At 50.8% G+C, this 16572-nt stretch overlaps 1 protein-coding gene across 1 annotated transcript in view; it reads left to right on the forward strand.

Moving 5' to 3' along the window:
• cfap251 (cilia and flagella associated protein 251) overlaps positions 1-16572 on the forward strand; it is a 276809-nt gene that overhangs the window by 92239 nt on the left and 167998 nt on the right. Inside the window, exon 6 of the mRNA XM_072495300.1 lies at positions 392-500. Coding sequence (XP_072351401.1) covers positions 392-500 — 109 coding nt within the window. The remainder of the gene's footprint in view (positions 1-391; positions 501-16572) is intronic.

The raw sequence follows: 16572 nt of genomic DNA on the forward strand, positions 1-16572 counted from the left end.
TATTTTTCTACTGCAAAGAAGAACTGGACTGAGCATGGCAATCTCAGAATGGCCACAAGATAAGTGAGAAAAATAGGAAAAAAAGAACACTGAGATAGGCCTCTTTTGAGTTTATGCTCAGACAATTTCGCCTAAACTAGCAGAAGCTTTACTCTGTTTACCTCACAAGATGCTTGATGCCAATGCGGGTTCCATTTCCAGCATTAATGTCCTTCATGTTGTTGAGTCAATGTTTATTTTAAAAGTTTTTTGCATATTCATAAAGGGAGATGGTATGTTGCATATCAATTACAGTTACTGAATTTGGATGACTAATGTAGTGGTAATTGATTTTGTGAATTGGAATCTTTGAGCTTTGTAATCACTATATATTTTCTATTTTGGGTTCCAGTATACCTGTACAAACACTCTTTGACTGTCACCCAGAGGGTGGAGTTGGTGCCATGGCTATGACTCAAGATGCGAAGTATCTAGCAACAGTTGGTACAGGAACAGTTCAGGTGCACAAAGGATTATGATTTTCCATTAACTTTGCCTCTTTTAGATATAGTTTCATTAATTCCTCTAAAACAATATATGCATGAGTATTTGAACCTCGGAAGTAAGAATTTTGTTTTTTTGGTTGTGAATTATCCATCCTATCACAAGAGAAGACATTTCATTATCCAGTTTAAAAAAAAATTCTAGTCTTGTATTATCATTTTGCAACTCCTTTCTTTTTGTATAATGGAAAACAGCGATAGAAATCACAAACGTCAATGTAAAGCTGAAATGTTAAAGCTCACTGATGCAACAAAAGGAAAACAGAATGTCAGCCAAGAGCGGAAAAGTCAGCCCAAGTTGGTTATCTAGTGGCCTCTGCCAGAAAGCACACACTTTTTGAATATTGTGTGAGGACAGTTTGCAAAGGAATGTATGTCCAGGTGTTGGTCATTTAGCCCCCGGAATCTGTTCTGCCATTCCATGAGATCATCATGTGACCTAATGCAATATGCATGCTTTGCTCCATATCACTTCATACCTTTGTTTAATACAAACCTATCAATCTCAAATTTAAAATTAACAATTGATACAGTATCAGCTGCTGTTTGAGAAAAAAAGTTCCAAACCTCTGTCAGCCTTTGCATGTAGAAATGTTTCTTAACTTCATTCCTGAAGTGCCAGGCTCAAACTTTCAGACTTTATTCCCTAGGCTTAGAATCTCCAATCATTGAAAATAGTTCCTTTCGAACTACCTATAAGTTCCCCTTAATATCACATCCTGTCGATTACAATAACTGCTCATTATTCCCATTACATATCCCCTGCTGTGCAGCCATCTCCTAAGCATGTCAATAATTTGCCCTTAATTTAATGAGCTTTAAATTTAACCAAATGTTTCTCATGAGTATCTTTATTGAATGCCTCTGGAAGTGTATATTAATAACATTCATTGGCTTTCCCCTGTCTTTTACTTTAGTCACTTCGGCAAGAAAATTAATCAAGTTGTCCAGGCATGACCTACCCTTTGTAAACTGAAAATTTTCAAGATGTTCAGTCACTCTATCTTTTGTTGTATGCTCTAGTAATTTCCCAACAACAGATGTAAGACTAACCGATGTATAATTCCCAGCTTTCCCTCTCACACCTTTCTGAATCAGTGATTTGACATGTGCAATTTCAAATCTAAAAGAATGGTTCCTGAATCAAGAGATCTTTGAAAGGTCATGGTTAAGGCATTTGCAATGTTCTCACTGCTTTCCTTTCCCTGGGATGAAAATCATTGTTCTTGATGATTCATCACTCCTCAGTGTCATTTCTTTATTACTGTTAATTTGCTCACCGTAATCTTTTAAAAAAAAAAAAATGTTTATTCAAAGTTTTTCCAACAAAAATTTTATACAATGGGTTTCTCCCACACATATTAACCCTCCCGTATGCTTTTACAAATACCACCTGGGGAAAACCCCCTCCCCCACCCGCCCAAATATCCCCCACCCCTGAAAGAACCCCCCCCACCTCCCTCCCTGGGTTGCTGCTGCTGCTGACCGAGCTCCTTCTAGCACTCCGCGAGATAGTCTAGGAACGGTTACCACCGCCTGAAGAACCCCTGCGCAGACCCTCTCAAGGCATACTTTATCCTCTCCAGCTTAATGAACCCTGCCATGTCATTTATCCAGGCTTCCACACTGGGGGGGCTTCGCGTCCTTCCATAATAGCAAGATCCTCCGCCGGGCTACCAGGGACGCAAAGGCCAGAATACCGGCCTCTTTCGCCTCCTGCACTCCCGGCTCGTCCGCCACCCCAAATAATGCCGGCCCCCAACTTGGTTTGACCTGGACTTTCACCACCTTGGACATAGTCCTCGCGAAACCCCTCCAGAACCCTTCCAGTGCCGGGCACGACCAAAACATGTGGACGTGATTCGCCGGGCTTCCCGAGCACCTCCCACATCTGTCCTCCACCCCAAAGAACCTACTCAGCCTCGCCCCTGTCATATGCGCTCTGTGAATAACCTTAAACTGTATCAGGCTAAGCCTGGCACATGAGGAAGAAGAATTAACCCTACTCAGGGCATCAGCCCACAGACCCTCTTCAATCTCCTCCCCCAACTCCTCCTCCCACTTGCCCCTCAGCTCCTCTACCAAAGCCTCCCCCTCTTCTTTCATCTCCTGATATTTCGCCGACACCTTACCCTCTCCGACCCATACTCCCGAAATCACCCTGTCCTGAATCCCCTGTGCCGGGAGCGGCGGGAATTCCCTCACCTGCCGCCTCACAAACGCCCTCACTTGCATATACCTGAATGCATTTCCCGGGGGTAACCTGAACTTCTCCTCCAGCGCCCCTAGGCTCGCAAACGTCCCGTCTATAAACAGGTCCCCCAATCTTCTGATCCCTGCCCGATGCCAGCTCCGAAACCCCCCATCCATCCTCCCTGGGACGAACCGATGGTTCTCCCGGATCGGGGACCACACCGAGGCTCCCATCTCACCCCTATGTCGTCTCCACTGTCCCCAGATCTTTAGCGTTGCCGCCACTACCGGACTCGTGGTGTACCTTGTCGGCGAGAGCGGCAGCGGTGCCGTCACCAGCGCCCTCAGGCTCGTTCCTTTGCAGAACGCCACCTCCAACCTCTTCCATGCCACCCCCTCTCCCTCCATTACCCACTTACGGATCATTGCCACGTTGGCTGCCCAATAATAGTCACCCAGATTCGGCAACGCCAGCCCTCCCTGTCCCTATTACGCTCCAGAAACCCCCTCCTTACCCTCGGGGTCTTGTTTGCCCACACAAAACCCATGATGCTCCTACCTACCCGCTTAAAAAAGGCCTTGGTAATCATAATGGGAAGGCACTGGAAGACAAAAAGAAACCTCGGGAGGACCATCATTTTAATCGACTGTACCCTGCCCGCTAGCGAGAGTGGCAATACATCCCATCTTTTGAAGTCCTCCTCCATCTGCTCCACCAGCCGCATCAAATTAAGTTTGTGCAGGGCCCCCCAGCTCCTTGCTACCTGGATCCCCAAGTACCGAAAGCTCCTTTCTGCCCTCCTCAACGGTAGGTCATCTATTCCTCTTCCCTGGTCCCCTCGATGCACCACAAAGAGCTCACTTTTCCCTACATTGAGCTTATAGCCCGAGAAGTCCCCAAACTCCTTTAGGATCTGCATGACCTCCACCATCCCTCCACTGGATCTGCCACGTACAGCAACACGTCGTCCGCATACAGCGACACCCGATGCTCCTCTCCCCCTCGGACCACCCCCCTCCATTTCCTGGACTTCCTTAATGCCATGGCCAAAGGCTCAATTGCTAATGCAAACAACAAGGGGGACAGGGGTCACCCCTGCCTCGTCCCTCGATACAGCCGAAAATACTCCGACCTCTGCCGATTCGTAGCCACACTCGCCACCGGGGCTCTATATAGGAGCTTAACCCACCTGATAAACCCCTCCCCAAACCCAAATCTCCGCAACACTTCCCAGAGATACTCCCACTCCACCCGGTCAAAGGCCTTCTCCGCGTCCATAGCTGCCACTATCTCCGCCTCTCCCTCCACTGATGGCATCATAATCACGTTTATGAGCCTCCGCACATTGGTGTTCAGCTGCCTGCCCTTTACAAATCCCGTCTGGTCCTCATGAATCACCCCCGGGACACAGTCCTCAATTCCCGTAACCAGCACTTTTGCCAGCAACTTAGCGTCCACATTGAGGAGCGAGATCGGTCTATACGACCCACATTGCAGTGGGTCCTTGTCTTGCTTCAGGATCAGAGAGATCAGCGCCCCGGACATTGTCGGGGGCAGGGTCCCCCCCTCCCTTGCCTCATTGAAAGTCCTCACTAGCAACGGGGCTAACAGGTCTACGTACTTCCTGTAGAACTCCACCGGGAACCCATCTGGACCTGGGGCCTTCCCCGCCTGCATACTCCCCAGTCCTTTAACCAGCTCCTCCAACCCAATTGGCGCCCCCAAACCAGCCACCTCCTGCCTCCTCCATCCTCGGGAACCTCAGTTGATCTAGAAATCGTCGCATCCCCGCTACCCCCGCTGGGGGCTTAGATCTGTACAGCTCCTCATAAAAGTCCTTAAATGCCTCATTTACTTTCACCGCACTCCGCACCGTAGTTCCCCTGCCATCCTTGACTCCACCTATCTCCCTCGCTGCCATCCTCTTACGGAGCTGATGTGCCAGCATCCGGCTCGCCTTCTCCCCATACTCGTACGTCACCCCCTGTGCTTTCCTCCACTGTGCCTCTGCCTTCCCTGTGGTCAACAGGTCGAATTCCATCTGGAGACTTCGCCGCTCCCTAAGTAGTCCCTCCTCGGGGGCCTCTGCATATCTCCTGTCTACCCTTAGGATCTCCCCCACTAACCTCTCCCTTTCCCTGCCCTCTCTCTTCTCCCTGCGAGCCCTGATGGAGATTAACTCTCCCCTGACCACCGCCTTCAGCGCCTCCCATACTACTCCCACCTGCACCTCCCATTGTCGTTGGCCTCCAAATACCTTTCAATGCACCCCCGCACCCTCCCGCACACCTCCTCATCTGCCAGTAATCCCACATCCAGACGCCACAGCGGGCGTTGGTTCCTCTCCTCTCCTAACTCCAGCTCCACCCAGTGCGGGGCATGGTCTGAGATGGCTATGGCCGAGTATTCCGTTCCCTCTACTTTCGGGATCAGCGCCTTACTCAAAACAAAAAAATCTATCCGGGAGTAGGCTCTGTGTACGTGAGAAAAAAAATAAAACTCTCTGGCCAGGGGCCTAGCAAATCTCCACGGATCTACTCCCCCCATCTGGTCCATAAACCCCCTAAGCACCTTGGCCGCAGCCGTCCTCTTCCCCGTCCTAGATCTGGAGCGATCTAATGCTGGGTCCAACACCGTGTTGAAATCCCCCCCCATTATCAAGCTTCCTGCCTCCAGATCCGGAATCCGCCCCAACATACGCTTCATAAATCCAGCATCATCCCAGTTCGGGGCGTATACGTTTACCAATACCACCCAAACCCCCTGCAGCCTTCTGCTCACCATCACGTATCGACCTCCATTGTCCACTACTATATTCTTGGCCTCAAACGACACCCGCTTCCCCACCAGTATTGCCACCCCTCTGTTCTTTGCATCCAGCCCCGAATGGAATACCTGTCCTACCCATCCCTTTCTTAACCTGACCTGGTCTGCCACCTTCAAATGTGTCTCCTGAAGCATGACCACGTCTGCCTTCAGTCCCTTTAAGTGCGCGAACACTCGGGCCCTCTTAACCGGCCCATTCAGGCCCCTCACATTCCACGTTATCAGCCGGATTAGGGGGCTTCCCACCACCCACTCCCTGCCGACTAGCCATCTCCTTTTCTAGGACAGTCCCGTGCCCGCGCCTCCCACACCCTCCAGTCCCCCAGACGGGGGACCCCCGTCCCGACCAGCTCTTCTGTTTCCAGTTCCCCATCGGCCAATGCAGCAGCAACCCTATATCCCCCCTCTCCCCCCGCTAGACCCGTGTCTAGCTCTTTTGCTCCCCCATAACACTCCCGTAAGTCAGCTGACTCCTGCTGACCCCGGCCTCCCCCGCCATCCCATTGACCCCCCCGTGTGGGAATCCCCCTCCCCCTCCTCCCCATCAGTCAGTGTGCGCTTCTCCACCCCCCCTCTGTCCTTCCCTAACGCGGGAAAAAGCCCGTGCTTTCCTAAGCCAGCCCCGCCCCCTCTGCGCAGCTCCTTTTGCGGCCTTTTCCCAATTCCCCCATCCCCGGGCCTCCCCTCCCTCCAGCACCAACGCCCACATTCTCTTACAGTCTCCCCATCAGATCTCTTCCCCCATCCCCATCCATCACCCAACCCGTGGAACATTTCCTACGCATAGTTAAAATCCTGTATACAACCGACCTCCCCCCCCCACAACCACAGACCCTCAGTTTGAGTCCAACTTTTCAGTTTGTATAAAGGTCCAAGCCTCCTCAGGTGTTTCGAAGTAGTGGTGTCGATCCTGAAATGTGACCCACAATCGCGTTGACTGCAGCATTCCGAACCTCACCCCCTTCCGATGTAGCACCGCCTTGGCCCGATTAAAACCAGCTCTCTTCTTTGCCACCTCCGCACTCCAATCCTGGTAGATCCGGATCTCCGTATTCTACCACCTGCTGCTCTGCTCTTTCTTGGCCCATCTCAAAACACACTCTCTATCCACGAGACGGTGAAACCTCACCACTACCGACCTTGGCGGCTCGTTGGCCTTGGGTCTCCTCGCCAGGACCCGATGAGTCCCATCTAGCTCCAGGGGATTCGGAAAGGCCCCTGCTCCCATCAGCGAATTGAGCATCGTGCTCACATATGCTCCAGTATCGGCCCCCTCCACTCCTTCAAGGAGACCCAGAATTCGAAGATTCTTCCTCCTCGACCTGTTCTCCAGGTCCTCGACTTATTCCGCCCACCTCTTGTGCAGCGCCTCGTGCGCCTCCACCTTCACCGCCAGGCCCAAGATCTCATCCTCATTCTCCGCAGTTTTTTCCCGCACCTCTCGGATCTCTACCCCTTGGGCCTTCTGGGTCTCCACTAACCCCTCGATCGCCGTCAGCATTGGCGCTAGCACCTCTTTCTTCAGCTCCTCAAAGCAGCGCCTGAGAAACTCCTGCTGCTCCTGCACCCATGCCGCTTGATCTACGCCTGCCGCCATCTTGTTTTTTCTCCCTCACACTTTTCGCTGCTCCAAAAACGCTTTTTTGACCGCTCCACTCCTGGTCCAATCCATATACTATGGAGGGGGGACCTTGCTCACCTTCCCACACTGGAAGTTGTCAAAAAAACTGCCGTTGGGGCTCCTCAAGAGAGCCCAAAAGTCCGTTTTAACGGGAGCCGCCGAACGTGCGGCTTAGCTCCGCATAGCCGCAACCGGAAGTCCCTCATCGTAATCTAGATGAGTGCCTGTTCTTGTTTCAATATTGGTTTCCATGTTATCTGCTTTCTTTGTTTTAAATTATTTTGTACCATCACAAATAATTACTTAACATATCTGCCATTTTCATATTTTCATTTATAATTGAACTCGTCAGTTTTCAAGGAGCACGCATTGCTCTTCAGCACCCATGTATTTTCCTAATACAATTGTAGAGATTTTTATGTTGATTTTGATATCTCTTGCAAATTTCTTATGTACACTTTTTGTAATACTTACCACTTTTTATCACTCTTTGTATCTTCCCCATTTATGAGGAGCTGTGCTATATTTTTGCATTCTTTTATACTTTTTCTTCAAGTTTCACCTTGTCCCTTACCTCTTTAGCCTTCTGTAAGTATCGAGTAGAGTGCTTACTCCTAAGGGATATAAACTGGTTCACCTGGGTGTATTCCTTTTGATGTATCTGGTTTTGAATAGCTTATTAATACTCAATATATAATCTTGGGTAATACCTAGATTAGGTATTGAACAGTTGCTGGCTTACAATACTTGTAAGCATTTTAGGACGTTGGGAATGGGCAGTCCGACAATGATTATTGCTGTTTTCTGTCTACCAACTGGACTCCATGCAGATCCTGCCATGAGGGGAGGTTAAATGTCAGTGCATGGTTTTACCAGGATCCCTTGCCTAGCAAGTGTTTTTCAGAGCAAATGAGACTGAGTTCTAGGAAACCTAAACCTGTCTCATTGACATTGCTCTGATGGGTCTCCCTGCAATGGGTCCAATTCCATCCCCAAGGAAGTTTCAAGGAAGCAACAAGGGGATGGGAAACTTGTCAATTATTTATGACCTTTGTACCTAAATAATTGGGTGTTCCCAAGTGTCCAACATTTGTAAAATCAACCTTAGAGCTGTTACGATTTCAGCTAATGTTACTGCTGGGTAGTCAGGTCCCAGAGTGGAACCTGGCTCGATGGATTGTAACTTTAAGAAATGTGGATGAATAGCGTTGCAGGACTGCTGATGAACCTTTGAACAAAAGTAACTACTCCTTCACCCCACCTATGTCTCTACAGATGTACACAGATTTGTAAAGATAGCACAAGTTTAAAAATAGATCTTATACTCTAATGTTCTCAGTAAGTACACAATTCATGTAAACCAACAGGCCAACTGTGATCCGACACACCACACTAAAATCAAATGGCAGATTCCTCACAGTACACGTGCCGGGGGCTGGCCCAAGAAGGGATATGGTTGATCGGCAGGGGAGGGGGGCAGGGTGCCCCCCGAGCCGATTGATCACATAGAACGTGAGAGGGCTGAATGGGCCAGTCAAATGGTCGCGCAGGTTCAGGCATTTGAGGAGCTTTGTGATGGTGAGTGGGAAGCTGGAGGGGAAGATCCCGGACCTGGACTCCCACCGGCTGATTATGGGGGGGGGGGGTCTATAACATGGTCATTGAACCAGGTTTGGAACGGCCGAGCCCACAGTAAGGGAGGGTGTCGCCGGTGGCGAAGGAATTGAAGGATTTCATGGAGCGCGTGGAGGGGTGAACCCGTGAAGGTTTGGGAGGCCGAGGGCGAAGGAATTTTCATACTTCTCCAATACGCACAGAGTGTACTCCAGGATCAATTTCTTGGTGGCGGTCAAGACACTGCTGGTGGGTATGGGTCAACTCAGGGTACTTGCCGATCGTGGTCTCAGACCACACGCCACACTGGGTAGACTTACAAGTGGACCCCGGGAGCGGTGGGCAGCACCTGCAGTGGAGGCTGGATGTGGGGTTGCTCGTGGACGAGGAGGTGTGAGAGTGGGTGAGGGCCACCATCTGGGGATACGTGGAACTGAATGATACGGGTGAAGTTTCAGCCGCCATGCTGTGGGAGGCGCAGTGGTCAGGGCAGAGTTTATATCGATCCGGGATTGTAAGGACAAGATGGAATGAACGGAGATGTGATGGTTGGTGGACGAGATCCTGCGGGTGGATATAAGGTATTCGGAATTCCCTGGATACAGGGTTGTTGAAGGAACAGCAGAAGCTCCAGATGGAATTTGAGTTGTTGTCCATGGGGAAGGCACTGGGGCAGTTGCGGACGGCCAGAGGGGCAGTGTATGAGTATGGGGAAAAGGCGAGTAGGATGCTGGCTCACCAACTTCTTAAGAAGCAGGAGGCAGTGATGGAGATCGGAAAGATGTAGAATGGGAGGGGAAGAGTGATACTGGATCTGGTGGGAGTGAATGGGATTTTTGAGGAGCTTTATAAGAGGCTCTACAAATTGGAGCTCCTGACTGGGGGGAGGGAATGCGGTATTTCCTAGATGGGTTAGAGTTCCCCAAGGTGGAGGATGACCCGGCCCCTAGGCTCGCAAACGTCCCATCGATGAACAGGTCCCCCATTCTTCTAATCCCTGCCCGATGCCAGCTCCGAAACCCCCCATCATTCCTTCCCGGGACGAACTGATGATTCTTCCGAATCAGTGACCAAACCGAGGCTCCCACCTCGCCCCTGTATCGCCTCCACTGCCCCCAGATCTTCAGCATCTCCGCCACCACTGGACTCGTGGTGTACCTTGTCGGCGAGAGCGGCAACGGTGCCGTCTCCAGCGCCCTCAGGCTTGTGCCCACACAGGACGCCATCTCTAGACTCTTCCACGCCGCCCCCTCCCCCTCCATTACCCACTTACGGATCATCGCCACATTGGCAGCCCAATAATAGCCACACAAATTCGGCAAATTCTGTCCCTGCTACGCTCCAGAAACACTCTCTTCACCCTCGGGGTCTTATTCGCCCACACAAATCCCATGATGCTGCTGCTTACCTGTTTGAAAAAGGCCTTGGGGATCAGAATGGGAAGGCACTGGAACACAAAGAGAAACCTCGGGAGGACCGTCATTTTTACCAACAACAGGTCTTCGGCATACAACGACACCCGGTGTTCCTCTCCCCCCCCGGACCAAGGGTTACTGGGTTAAGGGGATAGGGTAGAGGTATCAGCTTAAGTAGTGTGCTCTTTCCAAGGGCCGCTGCAGACACAATGGGCCGAATGGCCTCCTTCTGCACTGTAAATTTTAAATACCTTCCATCACCTCCACCAGTCCAATGGGAGCGCCTAGCTCCCATTGCTGGAGGAGAAGTTTGGGCTACCCCCGGAAAACGCTTTCAGGTACATGCAAGTGAGGGTGTTTGTGAGGCGGCAGGTGAGAGAATTCCCGCTGCTTCCGGCACGTTGGATTCAGGACAGGAAGGCAAGGTTTTGGCGATTTACCAGGAGCTGAAGGAAGAGGAGGAGGCCTCGGTTGTAGCCACCTAAAATGGCTGATTCCCGATTAATTTGGCCAAATCCCGATATAAAATGGCTAACCGAAAAGGCTGATGGGAAAAGCAGCCAACAGGACACAAACGGACAGCTGCAGACAGAATAGCGTATTCGGCTCTGGGGAAGTTGGCCCAGATCGATACTCAAGACTATTAACAGCACATCAACACAGACATCTTCAGTTTAATCGGCTATCCCCGGGAACAATTGCAACATATTAGCAATTGAATGCTGGGCCAGACCTGTCAGCGCCGGCAGTGGCCGAAACAAAGACAGGTGAACGACCACACCCCGATCGAGGAATCGCCCCATTATTGGAGCATATCGAACCCAGTGATTGGGAACAAGTCCAATCACTTGGGACTCAGGGTCAAGGGCCGCCCCGAGAGGCGGGAAACCCCTGGGCCCTATAAATTGAGGGGCCAAGTTCAGAGCTCTCTCTCTCTCCCTTCTTCTCCTGCTCGCAACCTTCGCAAGAACATCGACTAGAAACTGTAAGTTTGACTCCAGCGATCGCTACCCGATAGAGACTCCTAGCCATCGACCCATATCAGCCTTTTGAATCCCGCAGGCCAGACCCAATTCGATAAACCATTCGTTTCCCTGACCTGGTGGGCCATCCCCAAAAGTTAAGTATTGGCCAGTAGTGGTAGGTTTTGATATAGACAGTAGGACTATTGTGTAAGTATTTATTGCTGTACATAATCAATGACCGTTGATTTCAATCTTACTAAGCGGTGTGCTGACTTATTAATCATAACTCGAGCTTGAACCACGTGGCGGTATCCGAAAGATACCTGGCACTCGTGAGCAAAGGTGACATAATTAGAGCTAATAAAACTAAGGCTAATAAGAGCAACATGGTGGAGGGGTTAAAGGGCAAGTGGGAGGAGGAGCTTGGGGAGGAATTAGATAAGGGTCTGTGGGCTGATGCCCTGAGTAGAGTTAATTCTTCCTCTCTTGCGCCAGGCTCAGCCTAATACAGTTCAAGGTTACTCACAGGGCGCATATGACAGGGGCGAGGTTGAGTAGGTTCTTTGGGGTGGAGGACAGATGTGGGAGATGCTCAGGGAGCCCGGCAAATCATCCAAATGTTCTGGTCGTGCCCGCCGCTGGATGGGTTTTGGCGGGGTTTTGCGAGGACTATGTCCAAGGTGGTGAACGCCCGGGTCAAGCCGAGCTGGGGATTGGCATTATTTGGGGTATCGGACGAGCCAGGAGTGCAGGAGGCGAAAGAGGCCGGTATTCTGGCCTTTGCGTCCCTGGTAGCCCGGCGGTGGATTCTGCTACAATGGAAAGATGTGAAGCCCCCTAGTGTGGAAGCTTGGATCAATGACATGGCAGGGTTCATCAAGCTGGAGAGGAAAAAGTTTGCCTTGCGAGGGTCTGTGCAAGGGTTTTCCAGGCGGTGACAACCGTTCCTAGACTATCTAGAGCGTTAAGAGGTGGTCAGCAGCAGCAGCAGCCCAGGGACGGACGGACGGCGGGGGGGGGGTTCTCGTGGGGTGGCGTTTAGGTGAAGGTGTTTTTTTTCCCCTATTTGTGCTTTTAAATGTTATATGGGGGGTTATTGTATTTGGGGGAAATCCAATGTATAATTTCTGATTTTTGTGGGGTTTTTTTCTTGTTAGTGGGGGGGTTTTGTTCAAAATTTGTTGAAAGATTTGAATAAATATATATATTTTTAAAAACCAGTAACCCCACCTAACCTTTTTGGACACTAAGTATCAATTTATCATGGCTAATCCACCTAACCTTCACATCTTTGGACTGTGTGTGGAAATCGGAGCACCCGGAGGAAACCTACGCAGACATGGGGGGAACGTCAGACTCCGCACAGATAGTGACCCAAGTCGGGAATCGAACCTGGGACCCTGGAGCTGTGAAGCAACAGTGCTAACCACTGTGCTACCATGCTGCCCATGGTATGGGGGCGATCCGGCATGGAAGGCATCAGGCCCGGATGGGTTCCCTGTAGAATTTATAAGAAGTTTTCTGGGGATCTGGGCCCCTGCTGTTTAGGACATAGAACAAGAGGGAAACTCCCGCCTTAATTATGGCAGGCTTCCATCTCCCTAATATTAAAGAGGGATAAAGATCTGGAGCAGTGTTGGTCCTATCGCCCGATATCGTTGCAAATGCGGATCTTGGCCTGGCGGATTGAAGACTGTGCGGGGGGGTGATAGGAGATAGGCGAGTTTGTAAAGGAGAGGCATCTGTCGGCGAATGTCAGGAGATTACGGAATGTGATAATGATGACCCCGGAGGGACAGGATGTGGAGGTCGCAATGGATGCTGAGAAGGCATTCGATTGGGTGGAGTGGGAGTACTTGTGGGAAGTGTTGGGATGGTTCGGGTTTGGGCAGGGGTTTGTGGACTGGATCTGTTTGTTGTATTGGGCGCCGGTAGTGAGCGTATAGACGAATCGGGTGAGTTCGGGGTACTTTGGGCTACACCATGGGACAAGGCAGGGGCGCCCACACCCTCCGTTGCTTTTTGCCTTGGCAATAGAGCCACTGGCAATAGCGCTTAGAGCTCAAGGAGTTGGAGAGAGATAGTGCGGGGGGGAGTGGAGCACAGGGTCTTGCTATATGTGGACAACCTGTTGCTTTATATCTCGTACCCACTGGGAGGCATAGGGGGAATTAGGAATATCCTGGAGGAGTTTGGTTGGTTTTCCAGATATAAGTTTAAAAAAAGATTTAGAGTACCCAATTCATTTTTTCCAATTAAGGGGCAATTTAGCATGGCCAATCCACCTAACCTGCACACCTTTGGGTTGTGGGGGCAAAACCCACGCAGACACGGGGAGAATGTGCAAACGCCACATGGACAATGACCCAAGGCCGGGATTTGAACCTGGGTCCTCAGCGTCGTAATCCCAGTGCTAACCATTGCACCACATGCCGCCCTTCCAGATAAAGGTTAAGCATGGGGAAGAGTGAGGTCTTCTCGATTGAGACCAGTGGGGCAGGAAAGGAGGCTGGCGAGCTGCTGTTTAGGGTGGTGGGGATGAGCTTTAGATATTTGGGCATCCAAGTGGCGCGGATATGGGAACAACTGCATAAATTGAATCTGGCGCAGTTGATGGAAACCAATAAGGGTGGATTTCAAGAGGTGGGATGTGCTCGCGCTATCACTGGCGGGATGGGGCAGTCAGTGAAAATGACGGTACTCATTTAAAAATGGTACCCTGATCTCTGAGGCCCCTGAAGCGACCTACCCACCCCCCCGTACCTTCCCAACACCAATGCAGGGCACCCCAGTCCAATTCCACCCTTGGTAGTGCCAACCTGCAACCATGTCAGTGCCCCTGCCAGCTGACAGTGCCACCTGGGCATCTTGGCAATGCCTGGGTACCACCCTGCCCAAAGGGCATGCCCCTGGGGGCCTCTGATCCCCTGGGAGACCCCCACGAGTGCCGTTCCATCTGGTCCCCGTTTCTAGAGATCTGGGGCAAAATTCTCCCGAAACGGCGCGATGTCCGCCGACTGGCGCCCAAAACGGCGCCAATCAGATAGGCATCGCGCCGCCCCAAAGGTGCGGAATGCTCCGCATCTTTGGGGGCCGAGCCCCAACATTGAGGGGCTAGGTCGATGCCGGAGGAATTTCCGCCCCGCCAGCTAGCGAAAACGGCCTTTGTTGCCCCGCCAGCTAGCGTTGAAATGACATGTCGGGGCGGCGCATGCGCGGGAGCGTCAGCGGCCGCTGACAGTTTCCCGCGCATGCGCAGTGGAGGGAGTCTCTTCCGCCTCCGCCATGGTGGAGACCGTGGCGGAGGCGGAAGGGAAAGAGTGCCCCCACGGCACAGGCCCGCCCGCGGATCGGTGGGCCCCGATCGCGGGCCAGGCCACCGTGGGGGCACCCCCCTGGGTCAGATCGTCCCGCGCCCCCCCCAGGACCCTGGAGCCCGCCCGCGCCGCCTTGTCCCGCCGGTAAATAGGTGCTTTAATTTACGCCGGTGGGACAGGCAATTTATCGGCGGGACTTTGGCCCATCCGGGCCGGAGAATCGAGCGGGGGGGCCCGCCAACCGGCGCGGCGCGATTCCCGCCCCCGCCGAATCTCCGGTGCCGGAGACTTCAGCAACTGGTGGGGGCGGGATTCACGGCAGCCCCCGGCGATTCTCCGACCCGGCGGGGGGTCGGAGAATGATGCCCCAGTACTGAACAGCGCCCGCCCGAGGTCTCCGAGCTGTCTTGCTTTAATATGCAGATTTCCCAAAAAGTGATTCACATTGCATCATCTCGCAAGATCGCGTTAGATCTCACGAGGCATTGCAAGCCAGGTAGATCCCGGTAGTGGCTTTTATCGGCCATGTTGCGTTGCGGCGAGCTGCTTTTTGGGCGCAGCGTGGCCATAGAATCGTGCCCCATGACTCATTTGCTATTATCTGTTGCTATGTTACAATGACTTCTGTTTTGTGTTGTACCTGTTATACATTGATACCTATGGTTTTTCTTTTATTATCTTTTGACATGATATTTGTAAAGTCTTGAATATTTCAATAAAAATACATTTAAAAAAATTCTTTCTATCCTGGGATGGCCCCTGCTAAGCAACAGCCTAATTTTCCTTTAGCTCTGTGTGTTTTCATGTCGTACACCCTCATTACCATGCATGCACCTAAACCAAATTGAAGTCTTTCAAAAGCAGAAACACAAAATTAAACTTACTTAAAGTTATACTCAATTTCTAATACCCACAAATACAAATATAAATTATTTAAAATACCTCTGTTTCCTGATAGAGTGTTTAGATACCTTTGCAATTTGCAGTAAAGTCTCATTTTTAAAAATTGTTTATAACTTGATTGTTTTATACAAGGCTCTGTATTTTGTTACGTTCCACAATTTTCATGCCAATTATTATTTTTTTGTAATAGATTTGGATAATGATCTTAACCAACCACAATAACTTGCATTCATATTGTACCTTAATTCAGTAAAACGTTCCAAGCCACTTCACAGAGGAGAATATAATTAGAGTGAACGCTTGTTCATACCAAGTGTTTTACGGACAGACTTGAAGTAGGTGGTGGGTTTAGGGGTGATATTTCAGAGCATGGGTTCGGGGCTGCTAGACGAATGGCCATCATTGGTGGAGCAATTAATGATATATGGATACGCTTGAATCTGAGGCATGGATGGTTTGAGGTGGGGGATTCTAGGCCTGGTGGAGGTTACAGAGATAAAGAACAGTGTGACATTAAGGGCAGGATGCTCCCCTACCCAGCGGGGCGGGGGGTCCCGGCACCGAGGAGTGGCGTGAACCACTCCGGCGTCGGGCCGCCCCAAAAGGTGCAGAATCCTCCGCACCTTCAGAGGCTAGGCCGGCGCAGGAGTGGTTTGTGCCCCGCCGGCCGGCGGGAAAGGGGCTTGGCGCCACGCCAACCGGAGAATCCCGCCCTAAATCTTTCAACTGTGGAAAAGGAATTTTAGTTTTGAGGTGTATGTACAACCAGGAGCCATTATGGTAATGATCATAAAGGTGTGATTGGCAAGCACAACATGATCCAGGATAGAATTTTCCAGAAGATGTTTCTGGAGGTGGAAACAGAGTTTGGGCAAAAATGCATTGGAATATTCGTGCCTACCAATGTCAAAGGTATGGATAAGGTTTTCAGTGGCAGGTGGGTTGAAGTAGGAATGAAAGTGAGTGATTTTGATACAGGTGAAAGTAACCAGTATTTGTAATAGATAGCTTATGGACTTGAAAGCTCAGCTCCAGGTCAAATAGGATGCCAAGGTGAAAAACAGTCTGACTCAATCTGAGGCACTGGTTGGCAAAGAGGAGGAGTTGTTTTTGAGGATATTGAGTTTATAACAATTAATTAGTTTATCTCAATATTTAGCTGGAGGAAACTGTAG

Source organism: Scyliorhinus torazame, chromosome 1 (genome assembly GCF_047496885.1).
Source record: "Scyliorhinus torazame isolate Kashiwa2021f chromosome 1, sScyTor2.1, whole genome shotgun sequence".
NCBI classification, from domain to species: Eukaryota; Metazoa; Chordata; class Chondrichthyes; order Carcharhiniformes; family Scyliorhinidae; genus Scyliorhinus; species Scyliorhinus torazame.